Below are 24,365 nucleotides of genomic sequence, written 5' to 3'. Positions count from 1 at the left end.
AAATTAAGACTTGAAATTTTTTTTTAAATGGACAAAAGGAGGTCATCTGTGATTGATGGCATAGTATAGCCAATGAGAAATCTTAACATCTGTGTGGGGAATAATGAATAATTTTTGTTTGTTTGTTTTTACTGAATCAGATTTTTGTAGGTAGTAAGATTAGAAAAATGCATCAAATCAGATTGTGATACTTTGATTTTGATGCCCTTTGGCCTTTTTTCTTTCTGTTCTTTCAGATGTTGAAGAATTTTGAGAATTGTGAATGATACAGTTAAGTTTAAATAATGATCAAATAATATTTTGATAGAATGTAGGGAGAGAAATAATATTTTAGTGACATATAAGGAGAGAGTAGTATGTGTATGTGGTGTGTGTGGTGTTGGATTATTAGGGCATTCGTAGAAAAGGGGAAAATCGATGATCAGAACAACTGAAGGAAGATTTGACAGATTTCTGATTGGCTACAGAGCCACACTCTCCAGCATTGTAATACTAAACCATCAAAGTAAAAATGTTGTTCCTCTTCATGGGAGGGGATAAAAGGTACAGCAAAGGGAATAATAATGAATGGTATTGTAATAGTGTATGGTGACAGATAATAGCTACATTTGTGAAACTTGCATAATGTATAGAATGTATAGAATCATTGCACCTGGGTGGCTCAGTCGCTTCATAAGGTAAGCCCTGTATCGGGCTCTGTGCTGACAGTTCGGAACCTGCTTGGGATGCTATCTCTCCTTCTCTTTCTGCCTCTCCCCTGCTCACGTGCACTCACTCTCAAATAAATAAACTTAAAAAAATAGTTGTTAAAAATTACCCAGTAACTCTTGCTGAGTCTTTAATTTTTTTATGTGAAATTTGAATACATATTTATTTCTATATACTTTTTCTGTATTCCTTTTGAAGGTGATTAGGAAAGAGGACACTGGGTGTTAAAGAGAAGTAAATAGAGCAGGAATAGAGATTTTTAAATCTTGGGAATGGAAAAGGAATCTGAAGCAAAGTAGCACTGGCCCTTAGAACTGTACTGTGGCATCACTGGAATAGGGAGCAGGTATATTTGTAGGAGGGACTGAGAGGTCAGAGAATGGTCTGAGTTTCGTTGAGTGTCTCTGCTTAAAGATAAGGCTATATATCAAGTTTGTTTCTCTCTTCTCTGATCCTGATTTTTAATTTTTCTACTTTGTTGCATCTTTTTAAAAAAACATTTTTTAAATGTTTATTTATTTTTGAGAGACAGAGAGAGAGAGACAGAGTGTGAGCAGGGGAGCGGCAGAGAGAGAGAGGTAGACACAGAATCGGAAACAGGCTCTAGGCTCTGAGCTGTCAGAACAGAGCCTGATGCAGGGCTCAAACTCACGAACCATGAGATCATGACCTGAGCCGAAGTTGGATGCTAAACTGATTGAGCCACCCAGGTGCCTCCTACTTTGTTGCATCTTAAATACTTAGAGTATTGTGGTATATAAATATAGGATGGGAGCGGGACTTCCAAATCTTAGAAAATAATTTTGCTTTGGAATGGAAGGCCACATAGTCCGATGTGGGACTTGATCCCACGACCCCGGGATCATGACCTGAGCCGAAATCAAGAGTCAGACGCTCAACTGAGCCACCCAGGCGCCCCCAGTTTTTCAGTTTTTAAAAAAGAACTTATAAACTCTCAGGAGGGAGAATTTATAATGTATCTAGTGGCAAACATTTCTTTAATCTGTTCTTCTCTACTTTTCCCTATTTCCGGAAGTGGTGCCACCCTGTAACTCATTTCCTTAAACTGAAAACTTCCGAATAATCCTTCAGTTTTCTTTTTGCACTTCTTATACTCAACCCATTAGTAAATTCCACCTTCAAAATAGATTCCAAATCCTCCCACTCTGTCATGTCCATTGCTTCCTCTCAAAACCAAGCTGTCATCATTTGACCACTTGTGTAATGCTTTCCTAACTGGTTTCCCAGCTTCCAGTTTTGTTTCCCTACAGTCTTTCTCTATGGTGCCTACAGCCATCTTTTAAAACTTAAATCTTCAACTGGGGACATGAAATATATTGTGATATATTTGATACAAGTTAGGCAAAATAAAACTAGCAGTAATGTACCTCAAAATGTAAAAAGTAGTCCAAATTTGAATTCATTGTAGCAATTAAAGATTTGTTAACTAGGATTGCATATAGAATTATATACCTAATTAAATTTAGGTGCTAAAGTGGTTCATTCCTCATTTAGAAAAATAGTGAAAATAATTTAACTCTCTTTCTTACCATTTGTAAGACATTATTATGGATCATCATATACCAGTGAATTTTCTTCAGTTTGTATTTAAAATTCTCCATGAGATATATTCTACTTTATGCATATGAAGATAATTCTAATCCTTCTCTCACAGGATATAAGTACATCTTTGGGAGTTTCATTTTCTCTATTGAAATCTTTTTCACATAGTTTGTCCATCTTGTCCTTTAAAATCTTTAACATATTTATTACGGAAATTTTAAAGTTCTTCTATTTTTTAATTTTTCTTTTAGGTTTATTTATTTATTTTTAGAGAGAGAGCACGAGCAGGGGAGGGAACGAGAAAAGGGGATGGAGAGAATCCCAAGCAGTGCAGAGCCCCACGCAGGGTCTAAATGCACAAACCGCTAGATCATGACCCAAGCTGAAACCAAGAGTTGGACGCTTAACTGACTGAACCACCCAGGTGTCCTAAAATTTTAAAGTTTTTCTAATTCACATATGTGGGTCATCACTGAACCTGTTTCTATTGACTTTTTTCTTCTTGATTTTGGAATATCATTTCCTAATTCTGTTTATGGTCTTTTTTTTTTTTTTAATAGACTATTTTTTTTTTAAGCTCCATTTTAGGTTTATAATGAAATTGAGCAGAAAGTACAGAGACTTCCCATATATTAACCCCCACCCCATGTGTTCAGTATCCTCACACCAGTATGTTTGTTAAAATTGATGAACCTACACTGACACACCATTATTCAAAGTCCATAGTTTTTATTAGAGTTCACTCTTGGTGGTGTACATTCCTTGAGTTCTGAAAAATGTCTAATGACCTGTATCTACCACTATAGTATCATAGAGAATATTTTCACTGCCCTGAAAATCCTCTGTTCTCTTCCTTTTTTATCCTTGCCTTCCTACTAACCCTTGGCAATTGCTGATCTTTTTTTACTGTCTTCATAGTTTTACCTTTTCCAGAATACTGTACAGTTGGAATCATACAGTATTTGTTTTTTTTCATACTGAGTTCTTTCACTTAGTAATGTGCGCTTAAAGTTACTCCATATCTTTTCATGGCTTGATATAACTCATTTCTTTTTAAAAAGTGCTGAATAGTATTCCATTGTCTGCATGTACCATAGTTAATTTATCCATTCATCTACTGAAGGATATCTTGATTGCTTCCAAGTTGTGGCAGTTATGAATAAAGTTGCTATAAACATCCATGTACAGGTGCAGGCTTTTGTGTGGAAGTAAGTTTTCAACTCCTTTTCATAAATACTGAGTGTGATTGCTGGATTGTATGGTAAGAGTAAGTTTAGTTTTGTGAGACTGCCAAACTGTTTTCCACATTGGCTCTACTATTCCCACCAGCAATGAATGAGATTCCTTATTGCTCCACGTCCTTGCCAGAGTGTGGTATTGTCATTTTTCTGGGTTTTGGCCATTCTAATAGGTGTGTAGTGGTATCTTGTTTTCATTTGCATTTCCTAAATGACTTATGATGTGGAGCATTTTTCATATGCTTATTTGCCATCTCTATATCTTCTTTGGTAAGGTGTTTGTTCAGGTATTTGGCCCACTTTTAGTTGGGTGTTTTTTTTTTCTTGTTGTTTTAAGAATTCTTTGTATCTTTTTGGATAGCAGCCCTTATCAGCTACTCATTTATATTATTTTCTCCTAGTCAGTGGCTTGTCTTCTTATGCTCTTCATGGTGTCTTTTGCAGAGCAGAAGGTTTTAATTTTAATTTTAATCAAGTGCAGCTTATCAATTCTTTCTCCCATGGATTGTGCCTTTGATGTTGTATCTAAAAAGACATTGCCGTATGGAAGGTTATCTGGATTTCTTCTTTGTTATTTTCTAGGAGTTTTACAGTTTTGCTTTTTACATTTAGGTCTGTGATCCATTTTGAGTTAATTTTTGTGAAGGGTTTGAAGTATGGTATCTAGATCCTTTTTTTTTTTTTTTTTTTTTTTTTTTGCATGTGGCTGTCCAATCATTCCAGCAACATTTGTTGAAAAGACTGTCTTGTCCCTGTTGTTGCTATTTTATCAAACATCAGTTGACTATATTTATGTAGGTTTATTTTAGGACTCTCTGTTCTGTTTCACTGATGTATTTGTTTCTTTTTTCACCAGTATCAGACTGTCTTGATTACTGTAGCTTTATAGTAAGTCTTCTTTTTTTTTAATGTTTTATTTATTTATTTATTTATTTTTTTAAATTTTTTTAACGTTTTATTTATTTTTGAGAGAGAGACAGAGCATGAACGGGGGAGGGGCAGAGAGAGAGGGAGACACAGAACCGGAAGCAGGCTCCAGGCTCCGAGCCATCAGCCCAGAGCCCGACGCGGGGCTTGAACCCACGGACCGCGAGATCGTGACCTGAGCCGAAGTCGGACGCTTAACCGACTGAGCCACCCAGGCGCCCCTAATGTTTTATTTATTTTTGAGAGAGAAGGAGAGAGACAGTGTGAATGGGGGAGGGGCAGAGAGAGAGGGAGATACAGAATCCAAAGCAGGCTCCATGCTCTGAGCTGACAGCGCAGAGCCCAGTGTGGGGCTTGAACCTGCGAACTGTGAGATCATGACCCGAGCTGAAGTCGGACGCTTAACCGACTGAGCCACCCAGGCGCCCCTGTAGTAAGTCTTCTTTTTAATGATTGATTTTTTTTTTTCCGAAAGTTTATTTTCAAATGTACAATAGAATCTAAGAAACATTTCATTCTAACTGTAGATAGCAACAGCTGGTATGAAAAGGAATCCAGATGTTTAAACAGGGATAGAAATAAGTATCACCATTGCCACAGACACAAGGAACAGCTTACTTTTTGCCAGATTTCTTAATTCCACCTGTGGCCAGGAGACCCCTCCCCACGGCCTTTGCTTTAGCTCCTTGAGTTTCTTCTACTCCTCTTTCTGTTTGAATGCCTCATCTCATCCATCTCCTTGACCTGCTTCAGGGACTGACTTCATGCCACCTTCATGGCTGGACATGGTGCCTGCCGCTCCTTTCCCAGACTGCCACTGGAAGGGGTCTGGATGTCAGGTAGCATCAGTCTTCTGACTATTCCTCTCCTTCAGTATCGTGTTGGCTGTTCTACCCTTTTTGCTTTTTCATATAAATTTTAGAATCATTTTGTCAGTATCCATAAAATAACTTGATGAGGTTTTTGATTGAGATTACATTGAATATGTAGATCAAATCAGGAAGAACTGACCTCTTGACGGTATTTAGCTTTCCTGTCTGATCTCAAAATTTTTTTATACACTGCATTGGAATTTCTGCAGTTTTCCAGCAGTTTTTTTTTTATACTTTATGCCTTGGGTAACTATCAAATGTAACTGAATTTTGACAGAGCTAATTTTAATTTTAATTTACTTTCATTTCTGAAGACTTATGATTTGAAAAGAGATGGGTTTAAAAATTAATTATTTCAATACATAATAATTCTTAAACTTGGCTGTTGAAATGTTTTTTCAAATTGCTTTTGTACTTATTTTTAAAATTTTTATTGAAACACAACATGTAATCGCTTCTCGGCCTGTTGGCTAAGATCAAGTGAAATACAACATGTAAAAAAAAGTACACAAATAATGAATACACAGCTTAATATGGTGTTTTGACAAAGTCAACACCCATATGACAAGAAACATTACTGGCATCTCAAGCCCCTTTGTGCCCCTGTTGCATTCACTCCTTTTCCTTACCTTAGGTCTAACTGATATGCTGACTAGATTTGTTTTGCATTATTTTTCACTTCTGTTTTTTTTTTTTTTAATGTTTATTTATTTTGAGAGAAAGCATATGCACATGTGAGCAGGGGAGGTACAGAGAGAGAATCCCAAGCAGGCTCTGCGCTGTCTGCACAGAGCCTGACAGAGCTTGATCCCATGAACCGTGAGATCATAACCTGAGCTGAAATCAGGAGTTGGATGCTTGACTGACTGAGCTACCCAGGCACCCCTATTTTTCACTTCTAAATAAATGATGCTTGAACAAGCCTTAGGCCATTGATAGTGTTTTGGCGATGGGTGGTTTGAATTTTCTAAAATAAAAAGTTTAATACAACACACACATACACTAATGAATGCCCATGTACTTATCATCCAGTGTTAATAATTAACAATTCACGGACAGTCTTCTTTCATCCAGCCTTCTAAGTTATTTTGAAACGAACCCCAGGTGTCACATTATCATTTTGATAGATATTTTTAAATCTGTATTTCTAAAAGATGAAAAGATGACTATTTTTACCATAAAAGTTCTTTTTTTTTTAAGTTTGTGTATTTTGAGAGAGAGCACACATGAATGGGAGAGGAGCAGAGAGAGAATCCCAAGCAGGCTCCGCACTACCAGCACAGGGCCCATCTCAGGGCTGGAACCCATGAACCGTGAGATCATGACCTGAGCTGAAGTCACGAGCTGGGTACTTAAACAACCAAGCTACCTAGGCACCTCACCATAGAAGTAATTTAAAGAATATACCTACACCTTTTTTTAATTAAAAAAAATTTAAAAAAAATTTTAATGTTTTATTTATTTTTGAGAGAGAGAGAGAGAGAGCGAGCAGGGGGAGGGGCAGAGAGAAAGGGAGACCAGAGGATCTGAAGCAGGCTCTGTGCTGACAGCAGAGCCTGATGCAGGGCTTGAATCCATGAGCTGTGAAATCATGATCAGAATCAAAGTCGGATGCTTAATGGACTGAGCCACCCAGGCGCCCAAAGATAACTACACCTTTAAAGAAAAATCAGTTAATTCCTTACTATCAGAGATTCCCTTAGAGTTCAAAGCTCTCCAAATATAATTCTCTATACTGTTTATTTGTTTGAATTAAGATCCATATATTGGCATTCGTTGGCATGTCCCTTAAGTCTCCTTTAATCTGAAGGTTCTCCCTGTCTTTTTTTCTTGCAATATTGGTAATCTTTTCAAAAGCTGGTTGTCGTTTTTATTTCTCAAAGTATTTTTTTCATGGGTATTCTCCTTCAGCCTTTTTATGAATGTGATTAGTGTGAGGTTTAAAAATTGGGGTATAATTTACATACAGTTAAATGCACAGATCTTGGTGAATTTTGGTAATTGTATAGATCAGTGTTTCCACCACTTAATGTATATTGTTTTCAGTTAATACCCTTTTTAAATGGAAAGAGAGGAGAAATCCTTTTCATTCTTTAGATTCTAAAGTTTAGAGTAAGTACAGTGGCAAGGAACAAAAAATAATCATTGATTGCTATTAGGAATATAAAGCTTTTTGCTTTTCACAGCCAGATAGGTGAATTAAGAAAATTTGGGGTTTGGAAAATATTACTTGCTACCAGAGGGATATATGTAACATTTTAGAGCTAAAGGTGAGAAGTGTAAATGCACTGGGTTGGAATTTGCATCTTCGTGGAAAGCTGTGGCTGTTTGGTTATTCCTGTAAATTGTATGCACCCTTCCCCCACAACCTTCACCTCTGCCTCAGTTTCAGGCAACAGACAATCTCCTCTAAACTTTTTAAAGTCAGGAGGATCATGTGGTTATTAACTCCAGGAAAGAGATAACTACAGTTGAGGCATATAAATGTCTTAAGTATGTTATTTGACAGACATTAGCCTACTTGGTTCTTTCATCTGTCTGTGGTTTGAATTTGTTTATTTAACTTTGGGGACTTTATTAATCAACTTGTGTTTTCTTAGAGTAGGGCACTGATCTTAGTTTGATATCATTATTAAGGTAGAATAGAAGTTACTGAGTGGCTACTCTGTGTGAGGAATTATCTTAAATACAACTCTCTTAATAAGCAACTAAGTGATGGAGGTGATGACAGCCATTTTGTACATAGCCTGGATCTGGAAACAGAGAATTTGTGATTTGTACAAGTTATATAGCTAGTAACTACTAAGAACAGGGCTTTAAACCCTGAACTTTTACTCCAAAACCTTTGAACAGTTTTCACTAAAATACACTGTCTTCATGAGTATTAGAAACCTGAGAAATAGTAACTCTGCCCTTTGCAAATGCTTGCTGCTTATATGTATGTGAAGAAACAGTCATATATAAAACAAAATTTTGTCAAATCCAATTGTGATAGAATTTCTGCATGAATGTGCAAGTCTCAAATTGTTTCAGGAGAAAGTTTTACACTAAAAAGTCAGTAAAACAAAATAATTTGTCTAGTGTTTATGGTGCAATATAATGACATTAGACCGATATTTTTGTTTTAAAGGTAATAGGTAAATTGATCAGATTTTCTTTAGATAATTCAGCTCAGGATATGACTTTTTTAGAAGTGGGGGTTACTTAAATTTTCTAGTTCTTCATTGAATTTATAGTTTAACTTTTAAGATGAAAAGTCTGTTTTCATTTTATGGAAAGTGGATATATTTTAAAAAGCTTTTCCTAACTTAACATAGTAATATAAATTTGTTTTAAAAGAGGTAATGTCTTTTATACTCCTTAAAAATTGTTTACCTAAATTCAGATTTAATTTCTATTTTGAAAAAAAAAATGACTTCTGTGTCTATTGTTTCTGCTCCTTTTCAAATCTTGAGAACCTTTTAACCAATCATAATTACAATCAACTGAATTTTACTTTATCTTTGGGTGCTCTGTTTTTTAAACAAATTCTCATTTTAAATACTTCAAATTGTTACATTTACCAAGCTTATTACTAGACTTTTTGTCCCTAAGATCCTGCCCCTCTCCTAAAAAGCCATTCTAAATTTTTTAACAGAAAATCAGCTTCCTTTCAAACTTGCCATAGTATTAAAAAAAATGTAGTTGTCTTTTTCTTGGTTTTATTGAGCTTTCATAGTCTTAAAAGATTTCAGAAGATCATGGTTTTCTCTAATAGAAGTACATACTGCTTCTTGAAAGTTTTTTTTGTTTGTTTTTGTTTTTATTTTTGTTTTTTAAATGTAAAGTTGATTGGGTAAGGCAAATGGAACAACCAGTTAAGCTCATTCCTTCTGTACTTATTATTAACTTCAAAGCTCCTAGTTTTAACCTCTGGTTCAGTCCCATCTTACTAGATTTAAGTGGTTTTTGTTTTGTTTTTTTTTTCATGCAGGTTCTGCTCATTAATCACCACGAGTGTGGATCTGAAGAAGAGTTTATTACCTCTCTTTTTTTGAGTATGTTTAACTTCAGATACACACAACGTAGCTTCTCCTTCCCTATTAGATTCTTAGAAGGTAGTTATATTTTTATAGTCTCCTTCTTGTGACTTTGATAGTTGTGATCAATAAGAATAAAAACTATTCCTTACTACATACTGGGCTACTGCATGCAAATCAGTTCATTTAAAACCTCCTGGAGGTCTTTGGCATGCCAGACATAAAACCATGAGTGTTTGTTTGTGGAGGTAACCATGTTCCAAAGGAATTTAAGAGTTCTTTTATCAAGAAACTGGGAGAGTTATCTTTCAGGCTCTGGGAATCACTTATTTTAAGGGGCTTGCTTTTGGTGTGTGATTTTCAAAATTAATTTAAAATGGGAAATGGTAAATTAAAAATATTCTTGTGGTATTAGATTTTTGAGTGAGTAGTATAGAGAAGTTAGCTTGCATTTTACCTATTGTATGCTTAACAAAATAGCTGATTGTATCATGTAAACATTAATGAGAATATTTTTCCATGTTTGCAACTTTTAGACACAGCAATATATTTTTCTTCTTGTACATGAATATGATAAATGAAATATGGTAACAAAATTCATTCATGTTTTTTATATCTAGGGTTGGAAAAAAGAAAGAATTCTGGCTGAATATCCTGATGGCAGGATAATAATGGTTCTTCCTGAAGACCCAAAGTATGCTCTGAAAAAGGTAAATTTTCAGTGAAATTTCGTGTAGAATGGATAATGTAATTTTGTAGCCACTTTTAACAGGGTAATGCATTATTGGCATAGCATATTTAAACACCAATTCTGAAAACAAGCAATAAGCATTTAAAGAATAAAGAATACAACCCAACTGAAAAATTATGCTTTAAACTTGTAATGGGTTTGGGATATGTGAAATAAATTTTTAGTGAATTGATTACTGTCCCATATTATCAGTAAATTGAGTGATGATATAATAGGCATGCTAGTTTATGATGCCACATAAGTGACTTCAAGAATCAGAATTATAATTAAAATGTGAATAACTTTGAAAATTAAAATGAACAATTTTAAAGTTTCATGTTGAGAGTAAGTTTTTATTTTTATTATTTTTATTTTTTGAAGTTTATTTATTTTGAGGGAGAGAGAGCGAGCAGGGGAGGGGCAGAGAGAGAGAAAAGGAGGGAGAGAATCCCAAGCAGGCTCTGTGCTGTCAGCGTGGAGCCCAATGTGGGTCTCGACCTCATGAACTGTGAGATCATGATATGAGCCAAAATCAAGAGTCAGATGCTTTACTGACCAAACCACCCAGGCACCCTGAGAGTAAATTTTTAAATAAAAGCTTATTGCAGAAGAGGATATAATAGTAGTAATTCTGAGATTAAGCATGAGGTAATCATATAATGTTAAGAGAAAAAAAGATATATTCTGATTTATAGTTATAATGTAGAAAACTTAAAAAGATCCTCTTATCTAGTGTGAACCAGGTTTTACTCCAACTTAGAGTTCCATACTTTGAAGGTTTGGAGAAATAAACCAGAGAGGTAATGAAGTCTGGAATCATTCTATTACATCAAGTATCTTTTTTTTTTTTTTTTTTTCCAATTTCCACATGCGTTTTCAGAAGTACTTTGTAATGTACAGCAATGGGTCCAGTTGTCTATATGTAAATCTTAATTTCACTGAGCTATGTCCAGAATGTCTAGAAAATGCAAGAAAAATGATTTATTTATGCTTATTTTTAGATTAACAATTGGACCTCTTTAAATTTAGGATAACTTAACCAATAGCTCAGTTGGTTAAGCGTCTGACTTCGGCTCAGGTCATGGTCTCGCGGTTTGTGAGTTTGAACCCCACATCAGGCTCTTCGCTGACCACACAGAGCCTGGAGCCTGCTTTGGAGTCTCTGTCTCCCTCTCTCTGTCCCTCCCCTGCTCACACTCTGTCTCTCTCTCTCTCTCTCAAAAATAAATACCTATTAAAAACAATTTTTTTTTTTTAAATTTAGGATAACTTCACTTGAAAGGGAGGTTGAAAGAAACATTTTAACCCTATAATTTGAAAATATAGCTAACATTCTACTTTATCTTACTGTTTTTGACTTCAGATAACCCTGTATTATCTATGACGGGACAATCTCAGATAACCAAATAAGCCCCCATACTACACCACTGCCTAATAATATAGACAATAGCATTTAGAATGACACATAACTATGCCCCCTGTCTTATATTTTGAAACATTGATCCTTGTCATAAAAACAAATATTTGTTAGTTAATATTGGATTAGTGATTGACTAAATGTAAATTATGTAGTTTTTGGAATTCCAGCCATTACCGTTTGGAAATGAACAGTTGCTACACCACCACATGTGGCATTTGGACTTTTCTTAACTAAGAATATTAAGTAAATAAGAACATCCTCGTTTTAGTTTCTCAGGACAGAATCTTAGTAACAATGCAGTATGTTACTAGTTAATATCCCATAATGGGTTAAAAATGAAAATCTAAGGAATTGTGAGTCATTTGCCTTTAGGAACTGAAATATGAGTTGTATTATGGGCTCCTGTTCTAGGATTAAAAGGACTTGAGTTTTCATCCCTGAATAAAGGATTTATTACATGGTATTCTACATGTCAGAGGTATGAAGACTTAATGCTCTTAGGGGTTATTTTCATTTTAAACTTAGTAACACAAATGAGTATTTGTTGGACTGATTATTTGCATTTGCTAAGTGTTTATTTATTTTTGAGAGAGCCTGAGCAGGGAAAGGGCAGAGAGAGAGAAACCGAAGCAGGCTCCATGCTGTCAGTGCAGAGCCAACCTGGGGCTCAATCCCATAAACTGTGACATCATGATCTAAGAAATTAAGAGTCAGGTGCTTAACCAAATGAGCCACGCAGGTGCCTCTTGCATTTTTTTTTTTTTTTTAAACTGGGGAAAGAAGTAATGTTTGAGTACTTACAAAAACCTTTTAGTGCCTACAAGAGCTAGAGGTTGTATTTGACCTTGACCACAGTTCTAGGAGGTAAACTACAAGAAGCATGGTTTGATGTCATATTAGTATTTAAGGATTCAAATCTCTGCTCCTTGGTTTTCTAGATGTCCAGTATCTGACATGAGAAAGTTACCTTTGAATTTTCTTCCTTGCACATGTAAAGTGAGGAACCATAGACTTTGAAGAGATGTTGGATTTAAGTAAGATAATATCTGGTCAATGGTTGATAAGGAATAAACATGTGTTTCTTTCCTCTCACTTCCATTTTGCTGATGAGAGTACTAATTAAGGCTTGGAAAGAAAAGTGGCTTGCCTGGCTAAGATTCCAGTGAAGCTCTCTCCAGTTCTCAAACCCGTGATGCTTCTTTTTTTTTTTTTTTTTTTTTTTTTTTTTTTTTTTTTTTTTAATTTTTTTTTTCAACGTTTTTTATTTATTTTTGGGACAGAGAGAGACAGAGCATGAACGGGGGAGGGGCAGAGAGAGAGGGAGACACAGAACCGGAAGCAGGCTCCAGGCTCCGAGCCATCAGCCCAGAGCCCGACGCGGGGCTCGAACTCACGGACTGCGAGATCGTGACCTGGCTGAAGTCGGACGCCCAACCGACTGCGCCACCCAGGCGCCCCAAACCCGTGATGCTTCTAATGGAACGCTTTAATGTTCTTATTGTCCGTTGTAGAAACTCTCACTGTTTTTGTTCTTTAGACTGCTGGTCTTGGCATTACTGTCCATTTTTTACCTCATTTTGCACATTGTTCCGCAGGCCTTGAAAAACAGGTCAGTAGGTCAGCATAATCATTCCAATTTTTTTAATTTAAAATTTTTTTTATTTTTAGAGAGAGTAGGAACTGAGAGAGAGAGAATATCTTAAGTAGGTTCTCTTGCTCAGTGCAGAGCCTAACATGGGGCTTGATCCCTAGAGCCAACTGAGCCACCCAGGTGCCCCCCAAAGAACTCTTTAAACAATGTCCTGCTTCGAATAATATACTCAACTTACTGAACTGTAATAGTATATTTTTACATCTATACATTGCTTTTTTTGTTACAAAAAATACTGTTCTTTATTTGGCAGGTTGACGAGATTAGAGAGATGGTTGATAATGATTTAGGTTTCCAACAGGCTCCACTAATGTGCTATTCCAGAACTAAAACACTTCTGTTTATCTCTAATGACAAAAAAGTAGTTGGTTGCCTAATTGCGGAACATATCCAGTGGGTAAGTGACTTTTAAAGAGTGTTCATATGTAGTTTGGTGGCTAAAGGGTTTACTGTGTAAACTTGAATAACATAATCCTGGTAAATTTATCAACATTTGATGTAAGGAAGCATGTGAATGTCAGATTTCCTGTAATTTTTTATTAAGTGGAATTGTATCTTGCGTGAGAATTAGTTTCTCAAGTTAGTATATAAAATAAAAATTTTATAAATGGAAAGCACTGTAAAATTTTGTGTAGGAAGTTTCCATGTTGGAGACTAATGTAATGTATGCTTCAGTCGCTTTAGTACTGGAATGAAGCAAAGGTTGGCAAACTGTTGCCTGAGGACAAAACCCAGCCTGTTTTTGTAAATAAAATCTTACTGTAAAATAGTGATATCCTTTTGCTTACATATTGTCTGTGGCTGGTTTTCCACTACAAAGACTGAGTTGAATAGTTGCAGCAGAAGTCAGGTGGGCTACAAAGCCTTTCTTTATAAAAAGTTGCCCATCCCCAGAACAGATCACCACTTCTTTGGTTGAGTGCTAGGTAAGAATTTGGTTTGTATTTAGGAGCCAAATTGTACAAAAACTAAATAAAAGAATCACAATAAAAGGTATATGCTCACATTGGGTAAGTTATGTACTAATAGACCAACTTAGGAGAACAGAAGATTCTGTTTATGCTCAAAGAAGGCATACCTTATTTAAATTGGCTTTTTTCAGTTGAGCTCTTGTTCATGAATTCAGTGCACATTGGATTTGACTTCTGTTCAGTTGGTATCTTTTAGTATATAAATAGTTGCCTGCAAATGTATATTTTATCATAAAGTTTTCTAACGAAACAAAGTCAAAACAAGTCTTCATGGACTAATTTCTATATGTTAAAAAATTTCAGCCTTAAATTGTATAGCTTTATGAATCTTGTCTATTTTAACAAAATTGATTTAAATGAATAGCTGATAAGGTGATTTGGGGATATAAATTTGATATGAAATGGCTTGCAGAGTTTGCCATATTGAAATTGAGTTAATTTTACGTAGTGCAAACCCTTGTATTTTTTTCATTTCTGTTCTGCCTAGTTCCACAAATGATTTTTGCAGTGTTTAGAAGATAGTTATGTAATGGCTGTTTGTTGTTAATTCTTCACTGTATTGTCTGATTGTTTTAAGTTTTGTACCATGTCCCATCAGAAGGCTGGTTGTTGTCCAACTAGACTGGTAGAGGAGACATCATGCTTTTTAAAGCACTTTGGTGGTTTTTTTTTAAAGTGACAGGAGTGTGGGGAAAGCAGCTTTTAAAACTCTTGATTCTTCTGCCATTCCTATTCCTAGTTCTTGCATAGCTGTGAACCCTAAAACTGTGGCAGCAATCACACAGACAGTTGTTATGACTGCTGAGTTCTTCACATGTGCTTTGCTGGTCCTTGGAATGTGGGTAATAGAGGAAAAAAATAACATTCAGTTGCCATTATGGGCCAGCCATGATGGCAAGGTATTTTGTATGTATTACCTTATTTAATTTCTCAACAGTTTTCTGAAAGAGGTGAAAAATATCTCTAGTTTATAGATGAGGATCTCAAATCTTAATTAGTTACCTCTCTCATGGTGACATAACTAGTAAGTGAATTAGAATGGAATGGAGATTCAGGTCTATTTCCTGCTAAAGTGGGAGTGAAAATATACGTGACTCCCATAGTTTAAGAAGCCAGACACATGTAGTGATCTCCTCACTAAGGTTAGTACTAGACAACTGATAATTTTCTTACTTTAAAATTTTTTCCTCTAATTTTGATATATTAGGGCTACAGAGTTATAGAAGAGAAACTTCCAGTTATCAGGTCAGAAGAAGAAAAAGTCAGATTTGAAAGGCAAAAAGCCTGGTGCTGCTCAACATTGCCAGAGCCTGCAATCTGTGGGATCAGTCGGATATGGGTATTCAGCATGATGCGTCGGAAGAAAATTGCCTCTCGCATGATTGAATGCCTAAGGTAACTTGAATGTAATTCTTCAAGTCATTTTCTGTTGTTCTAAGATTTCAGCAGATTTTTAGTATAAAGATTGGCATTTAATTAATCTTAAATGTATAATCTTTATCTTCTTAATTTAAAATTTGTGTAATATTGTCAGCATATTGGATCTGTGTTTTTTATGTGAAGTTAATCTGAGGGGGGAGAAAGCACTATCAGTTAAATACTGTTAAACCATTTTTGCTTACTTGTAACTATATTAGGGCAAAATAACCCACTTATTTCAAACTGTGTTCAATATCAGAGAATTTTAAAGAAAATCAGATCAGTGTGGGAAGTTTTTTGGGAATTTAGCTTTTAGGAAAATTTGTCTCAATTTAAGAATATTATTTGTAAATTATTTAAGTCTCTTATTAGTTTTTCTTTTTGCTTTTATTGCTTGATTTTAAATTAAAGGTATAGAGGAAAAGACTCAGATAAATTGCATGTTTTTTTGTTGTTGTTCTTTTAAAGTACCTTTGCTAACAGATTAATGGAAGTTCAAATTAATCATGCAGATGAGGTTTTCATGTCAGTCTCTTGTTTTTGTTTATTCCTAAAATCCCTGTCTGCGATTACTGTAGGTATAGCTTTCAAAGTAATTCATCATTGTGAGGTCATAAGGCTCTAGAAATCTTAGAGCCTTAATGTGTTTCTGGTCTCTTCCCCCTTATTTTATTGTGAATAATGATCCAGGAGGGCTCAGATCTACCCACACTTTTCATGATGAGTGCAGGCAGGTATATTTCTAGCTCTTTAAAAACTAAACCTGGAAAATGCAGCTGCTGAAATACTAGTCCTAAATATGAGGGCATTGCCCTTCCTTTGTTTTTTTAAATGAAAAGCAGTTTTATTTATCTTTAATTTTTTTTAAGTTTATTCACTTAGAGCAAGAGCGAGCACAAGTGGGGGAGGGGCAGAGAGAGAGAGAGACAGAGAGACAGAGACAGAGAGAGAATCCCAAGCAGGCTCTTCACCATCAGCGGAAAGCCGAAGTCAGATGCTTAACCACCTGAGCCACCCGGGCGCCCTGCCCCTCCTTTAAGATTACAGTGTGAAAATTCTGATAGTCTGTATCCTGGCTAATAAAAAAATTTTTTTTTGTTAAAAACAGCCATATTGAGCTGGGATTACGTAGCATAAAATTCATCTATACAGTCAGTGGGTTTTAGTATATTCAGAAGGCTGTGCAGCCATCATCACTTTCTAATTCCAGAACATTTCCATCACTGTCCCCCCACAACCCACACCTGTTAGAAATCACTCCCCATTTCCCTCTCCCCCACCTTCTTACAATCACTAATGTACTTTTCTATCTGAATGAATTTGCCTATTCTGAACATTTCATATAAATGGATTCCTATAATATATGACCTTTTGTGACTGGTTTATTCTACTTAGCATGTTTTCAAGGTTCATCCATGTTGTAGCATGTATCTGTGTGCTTCATCCCTTTTTTTATTGCCAAATAATACCCCATTGTATGCATATACCACCACATTTCATTTATCCAGTTATCAGTTGATGGACATTGGGTTGGTTATACTTTCTGGCTGCTATGAATAATCTATGAACATTCATGTACAAATTTTTGTGTGTTTTTATTTCTTGGTAATTGGTTTGCACGTTTTTATTTCTCTTGGTATATACCTAGGAGTAGAATTGTTGGGCCATATGGTAACTGTTTGTGTAACATTTTGAGGAGCTGCCAACCTGTTTATTTATCAAAGCAGCTACACTATTTTACAGTCCCTCCAGCCACATAACAGGCTCGATATCCTCACCAACACCTGTCATAATTTTAGCTATCCTAATGAGTGTGGAATGGTATTTTGTTTTGGTTTTGATTTACATTTTCCTAATGACTAATGATGTTCACCATCTTTTCATGTGCTTATTGGCCATTTATATATATTTTTTTAGAGAAATGCCTATTCAGATCCTGTGTCCATTGTTTTTCTTTTTCTTATTAAATTATAATAGTTCTTTATATATTCTGGAGACAAGTCCCTTATCAGATATATGATCTCCAAATTTTTTTTTTTCAAATTTTTATTTAAATTTTAGTTAACATATAGTGTAGTATTGGTTTCAGGAGCAGAATTCAGTGATTCATCATTTACATATAATATCCAGTGCTCATCATAACAAGTGCTCTTCTTAATACCCATCACCCACTAGCCCATCCCCCACCCTCCTCCCTCCATCAACCCTCAGTTTGTTCGCCATGTTTAAGAGTCTCTTATGGTTTGTTTTTCTTTCTCTCCCTCCTCCCATCCCCCCCCCCCCATATTTTTCTGTTTTGTTTCTTAAATTCCACATATGAGTGAAATCATACGGTATTTGTCTTTCTCTGACTGACTTATTTCATTCAGCACAGTACACTCTAGCTCCATCCACATTGTTGCAAATGGCAAGATTTCGTTCATTTAATAGCTAAGTAATGTTCCATTGTGTATATATACCACATCTTCTTTATCTCTTCATCCCAGTTGATGGACATGCAGGTATTTTCCACCATTTCATAGCTGTCTTTTCATCTTTTTTATGTGCTTTGAAGCACATAAAGTGCTTCAAAAGTCTTTATTTTTGATTCAAAATCAAAAGTCTTTAATTTTGAACTCCAAATTGTATATCTTTTTCTATTGTCATTTGTGTTTTTGGTGTCCTAAGAAGCCATTTCCTAATGCAAGGCCACAAAGATCTATACCTATATTTTCTTCTAAGAGTTCATTATTTTAGTTCTTACATTTAGGTCTTTGATTCATTTTAAGTTAATTTTTGTGTATGATGTGAGATGAGATCCAACCTCATTTTTCTTTTTTTTTAAATTTTTTTTAACGTTTATTTTTGAGAGCATGAGCAGGGGAGAGGCACAGAAAGAGGGAGACATAGAATCTGGAGCAGGCCCCAGGTTCTGAGCTGTCTGCACAGAGCTTGACATGGGGCTCGATCTCATGGAACTGTGAGATCATGACCTGAGCTGAAGTTGGATGCTTACCTGAGGCACCCAGGAGCCCCCAAACTCATTTTTTTTTTTTTTTTTAATATGGATATCCAGCACCATTTGTTAAACAGACTGGTCTTTTCCATCAAATGGTCTCTGCACCCATGTCTGAAATCATTGATTGTCAGGGTTTTATATCTGGAGTCTTCAGTTCTATTCCATTGATCTGTTCTTATGCCAGTAGCACACTGTTTTCAATTCTGAGGCTTTGTAGTATGTTGCAAAATATGGAAGTGTGACTTCTTCAGTTTTGTTCTTTTTTAAGATTCTTTTGACTATTCAATGACTTTTCCATTTCCATATGAGTTTTAGGACACCAGTTTGTTAATTTCTGCGAAAGCAGCCATAGATCTGATTCATAAACACGGGTTATCTTTCTCTTTATTTAAGTTTCCAGGTTTTACACTTCTTTTGTTAAACTTACTCCTGAGATAGTTAATTTCAGGTATATAGAAATCTAATTAATTAAAAAAATTTTTTTAATGTTTATTCATTTTTTGAGACAGAGCACAAGCAGGGGAGGGGCAGAGAGGGAGACATAGAATCTGAAGCAGGCTCCAGTCTCTGAGCAGTCAGCACAGAGCCCGAAGAGGGGCTCAAACTCAGAAACTACAAGATCATGACCTGAGCTGAGGTCAGATATTTAACGGACTGAGCCACCCAGGCGCCCCAATTAATTTTTTTTAATTTTATTAATGTTTACTTATTTTTGAGAGAGAAAGAGAGAGAGAGAGAGCAGGGGAGGGACAGAGAGAGAGGGAAACACAGAATCAGAAGCAGGCTCCAGGCTCCAAGCTGTCAGCACAGAGCCTGATGTGGGGCTTGAACTCACGAGCCATGAGATCATGACCTGAGCCGAAGTCAGACGCTCAACTGACTGAGCCACCCAGGCGCACCCCCAATTAATTTTTTAGCCTTGATCTTGTATCCTGCAACCTTGCAGAACTCCCTTTTTAATTAGATCTAATATTTTTTGTGTGTGAATTCCTTAGGATTTTTGTATATATAAGATCATCCAAAAGTGTCCAAAAAGAGAGTTTTTACTTCTTCCTTCCTGATCTGCTTTTTAGTTTCTTTTCCTTGTCTACTTGCCCTGACTAGAGCCTGCAGTTAAGTACACTATTGAATGGAAGAGGTGCAAACACAGATAGCCTTAACTTGTTCCTGATCTCTGGGGGACACTTTCCAGTCTTCACATTAACTTTAATGTTCTCTGATGCTCTTTATCAGGTTGAGAAAGTTCCTTCTACTCTGATTTGTTGAGTGTTTTTATCATGAAAAGGTGTTGAGTAAATGTTTTAAAACCGTTGTTGCTTTCCTAAAAAAATTTTTTTTAATTTAATTTTAAAATTTACATCCAAATCAGTTAGCATATAGGGCAACAATGATTTCAGGAGTAGATTCCTTAGTGCCCCTTACCCATTTAGCCCATCCTCCCCCCCCCCCCCACACCCCTTGCTGTAACCCTCTGTCAGTTCTCCATATTTATGAGCCTCTTCTGTTTTGTCCCCCTCCCTGTTTTGATATTATTTTTGTTTCCCTTCCCTTATGTTCATCTGTTTTGTCTCTTAAAGTCCTCATATGAGTGAAGTCATGTGATTTTTGTCTTTCTCTAATTTCACTTAGCATAATACCCTCCAGTTCCATCCATGTAGTTGCAAATGACAAGATTTCATTCTTTTTGACTGCTGAGTAATACTCCATTGTATATAGATACCACCTCTTCTTTATCCATTCATCCATCGATGGACATTTGGGCTCTTTCCATACTTTGGCTATTGTTGATAGTGCTGCTGTATACATAGGGGGTGCATGTGTCCCTTCAAAACAGCACACCTGTATCCCATAGATAAATGCCTAGTAGTGCAATTGCTGGGTCATGGGGTAGTTCTATTTTTAGAGGAACCTCCATACTGTTTTCCACAGTGGCTGCACTAGCTTGCATTCCCATCCTAAAATTTTTTTTACCTCACATTATTAATAATCTATGTGAACAGTTATTTTCAATGATTTTTAGAACATAAACATTACCTGAAAAGTCTTTCTGGTCAAATTGTATTTGACAGGTTTTTCCAATTTTAATGATAAAAATAGTAATTTTTTTTTTTACCCTTTCACACCCCCCCCCCCTTTTTTTTTAATAGGAGTAACTTTATATATGGCTCATATTTGAGTAAAGAAGAAATTGCTTTCTCAGATCCCACTCCTGATGGAAAACTCTTTGCAACACAGTACTGTGGCACTGGTCAGTTTCTGGTATATAATTTTATTAATGGACAAAATAACACTTAAAACAAATTCTTGCCTCTTGCTTGCAGTACTAGAAGACATCTACTGAAGAGAATGGATTGGTTGCTGACTTTAACCAGGAACTAGGGCCATTTTTATTACAATGAACTCAGGACTGGCAACAACCATAAGGTTGTTCCATTTTCATAAAATTGGAAACAATGCAGTAATAGCTTATTATTGTTTTGTTTTTTAAAGAAGATATTTTATTATCTTTTACAGAAATTTATGATTGATGTATTTTATCTATAGTTATTTAGACATGTTTACATGCAGCAGATAATTGTTCATAGTGGACTGAAAACTAATGCAAGGACTATGGTCTCAGTGATAAGTATATTTTGAAGTTCTTAATATGGAAATATACCAGTGTAGCTTGGTACTGTATTTTTTTATATTGATCTGCTGATACCAGTTATAGTTTTAAAGATTGTATTTTTACAGAGCGGAAAACAATGTTTTTGAGTTACTATTCAAGAGGGTGCAATATTGCCTATTTAGGAATTCAAAGCTAATTGTTAAAGGGTCTGAAATACATTTTGAAGGAACCCCTGCAAAAAAGCAAAGTTCCAAATAAGCAGGAATAATTTGGAATATTGAGCATTTTCTTCCATTTCTTTCTTTCCTATTCTTGATGCAGGAGGAAGTGGAAGGTGGTATAGAATAGAGGCTTTCCTTCTTGGAGAGCTCTATTGTAGTGACTAGAATTAGAAAATACCCTCTAAAGTTTATTATTCTTTCATTCTGGTTTTATTTCTTAAAATAAATGTTAATTGGGTACACTTAGGCTAGTAACAGATCCCAAAGAGGTTTTATAAAAACCTGTGGAATAGTTGTAAGCTAACTATGGATGACTTGGTATCTGCTTTGTTATTCCTCAGAAATACTACACTGAGTATATGCCTGCGTTACTGGACTTCATTTTGATACTTGTCTATCCTTCATAGTGCCCTCTACTTTAAAGGGTTTATATGTTGAAAAACTGCTGTGGCCTTTTATGACCTTGTATATAATGTAGAATAAAATAATAAAATACTTGATAGCTTTTTCTAAGTGATAAATGTGATGACAGTGTGTTGTCATTTGTGCTTTTTCAGGGAGTTAAATTTGATACCTTAAAATAGAATTAAAATAGTGGCTTCTTAAAAGTTTCACCATTTTGCCAAAGGATCAGTATGTCAGTAACAATTCTGAACTTGGTCTTCAAAAAGCAAAATCCTAACATGGAAATATTCTGATCTTTTGAAGAAAGAGCCATAGCCCAAGAATGAAGCACCACTATGGTCTAACATAGATTATTTTTATGAGCTGAAATGATAATCATATCTTCATTAAAAACCAGCTGAAATTTAGAGCTTTAAATTATCAGGTGTGTATTTTATCCCCCTATAGATGTATGCTTTTCACATTTATAGAGTGGTATAAGGCTCTGTACTGTTCTTTGTAGGGGTGTAAATATTTCCCTTTGACTCATCATAATGGTCTGACTTGACACTCCCTTGCCTTTGAACTTTAAACTCTTACAGTCACCCCTGGTGTCGTCATTTGCCTGACAGGGACTGTAACTTTTTAAAAAGAGCATGCAATTTTCGTGTATAGTATAGATGCTCTATTAACTGTTAATCTCATAATACAGATCCAGTTTGCATAGAAACATGGTATGCTGCTTTGGGGAGCCAGAGTTGGTGTTTTCTAGGGGACTTGGAAGTAGAGAATATATATCTATTGGTTGGTTTAAATGTTACAATTACTAGGAAGACTGTTTTCATGTTTATATTGAAGAAACAGCCCCTCAAATAACTTTTACAATCTAGGTGTTTCTGTAAGAATAGCATTAGTAACATCTAACTTTTGAGTGTTTGCTATGTGTCACACCTTTAATATAGTGCTGCCATTATTTTATTTAATTGTCATGACAACTCAAGAATCTGGAATTTAGAGATTAAGAGACTGCTTTATAGGAGTCTGGGTGAAAAATGTTGAAACACTGAACTAAAGTTATGATGTGTTGATGAAGATGAGGAAACAGATAAACTTTGAGGAGACAAAATGGAAGAATCGAAAGAGTTGATAACTGGCCAGAGAAGGATCATGGCAAAGAATTTAGGGTAATTTGGAATTTTGAGTAACTGAATAGATGGATTGGCTCAGAAGGGAATACTGGAGAATTACTGGGAGAATTGGACTAGGAAGGATGAGCTCAATTTTGGTAAAGATTTTGACGTGGTTGCAGAATCTCCAAGGGGAGATACCTGTTTGGTATATAATTGGATATGTTGATCTAGAGTTTGAGAGAAGTTTGAACTAAGGAAATTTAATAATTATTCAGAGGTTTAGAGGAGATGTCCCCACCCTGAGGTTTGTAAAATGACATGGTAGGAGAGAGTTGTGAGGAATACCATCATTTAAGAGTCTTGAAGAAGAGTACCTGGGAAGAGGTCAGAGGATCAGAAGAGAGTGGTAGAAACCAAAGGAAGAGTTTCAAGAATCAGGAATGGTCAGCACTGTCATATCACAATTGAAGGCTAAAGAGTGACACTAGAAAAAGAAGAGTGGTCTTTTCAGAGTGGTGGAGGCAGTAATGGACACTGCGAGTATCCACTAATGGCCACAAACTTCAAAATAAGTTGATTCTGTAATTGTGATGATCTAAAGATGCCTATGAATTTGTCAGCTGCCCTTGAGTAGTTGTTGGTTCATTATAAAAATACCTGCTGTATAGATGTTCTAGAAACTACAAGTATAGACAGGAACCACAAGGTTTTATGGGTTATGCCCTTGTTTACAAGGACGTGCAGTGTTTTTATTTTACAAGAATTATTAAAAAATCAGTATTTTACCATTGGGTGAAGTATGACTATCTTAAGGACAGTAAGTATAATAGACATGCATTGATATTTTAATTGTTCTTGCTTACATTGCGTGGCTGCCCAGCTAGGGTGTCTGGATAGGAACACAGATAGAGACCTGCCTAACCATATGTCACCAGGAGTTACAGTTGCTGATTTGATTTATGGAAGGTAGACATATGTATGTCTTCAACCTATTCTCATGGCTCTTGGGCCTTTGGGCAGATAAAGGGAAGATAACTGTCTTATAATAACCCCTCCTCCTGCCATACCATTCTAGTAAAAATAAAATACACTGGACTACTTACAGAACAAAGAAGTGGTCAGAAAACAACTTGCTTTTTTTCTTAGAACTTATTTCATCTTTTGTCATAGTCACTGAAGTAGATGCTTTCCTTAGCTCAGCACTTGAAAGTTAAGAGCAGAAGGAATTTATTGTGTGAATGAATGGCTTTAACCCTTGGCCTCAGAGGCCCTTACTGAAATATCTTTAGTGATGGTTTCTTTCAGTGAAACCAGGGTTTCAGTGCCAGGGCAGAATTCTCCTAGACCTGGAGAAAGCTTAAGGGCCAGTTTCCATGGCTAAAGAGAGGCCTAAGGGATATTTGTTCCCTGGAATAAACTGAAAGTTATTCCAGCTTTAGGTATTTGAATCCAAAGGAATAGCAATCAGATCCACAGCTTTAAGTCTTTCCAATGGAGCAGCTG

At 35.7% G+C, this 24,365-nt stretch overlaps 1 protein-coding gene across 5 annotated transcripts in view; it reads left to right on the top strand.

Moving 5' to 3' along the window:
- Positions 1 to 24,365, top strand: part of ESCO1 (establishment of sister chromatid cohesion N-acetyltransferase 1) — an 81,395-nt gene that overhangs the window by 53,510 nt on the left and 3,520 nt on the right. For 2 of the 5 annotated variants that reach the window (XM_042911030.1, XM_042911028.1), the window contains exons 10-13: positions 9,948 to 10,037; positions 13,382 to 13,525; positions 15,307 to 15,494; positions 20,664 to 20,764. In XM_042911030.1, coding sequence (XP_042766964.1) covers positions 9,948 to 10,037; positions 13,382 to 13,525; positions 15,307 to 15,494; positions 20,664 to 20,764 — 523 coding nt within the window. Of the gene's footprint in view, positions 1 to 9,281; positions 9,406 to 9,947; positions 10,038 to 13,381; positions 13,526 to 15,306; positions 15,495 to 20,663; positions 21,870 to 21,905; positions 23,648 to 24,365 lie in introns of those variants that run through there. The other 3 variants (XM_042911031.1, XM_042911029.1, XR_006195367.1) reach the window with 3 other exon arrangements.

The sequence above is a fragment of the Panthera leo genome, chromosome D3, assembly GCF_018350215.1.
Source record: "Panthera leo isolate Ple1 chromosome D3, P.leo_Ple1_pat1.1, whole genome shotgun sequence".
Taxonomy (NCBI): Eukaryota; Metazoa; Chordata; class Mammalia; order Carnivora; family Felidae; genus Panthera; species Panthera leo.
This window is presented reverse-complemented; position numbering and strand designations above follow the sequence as displayed.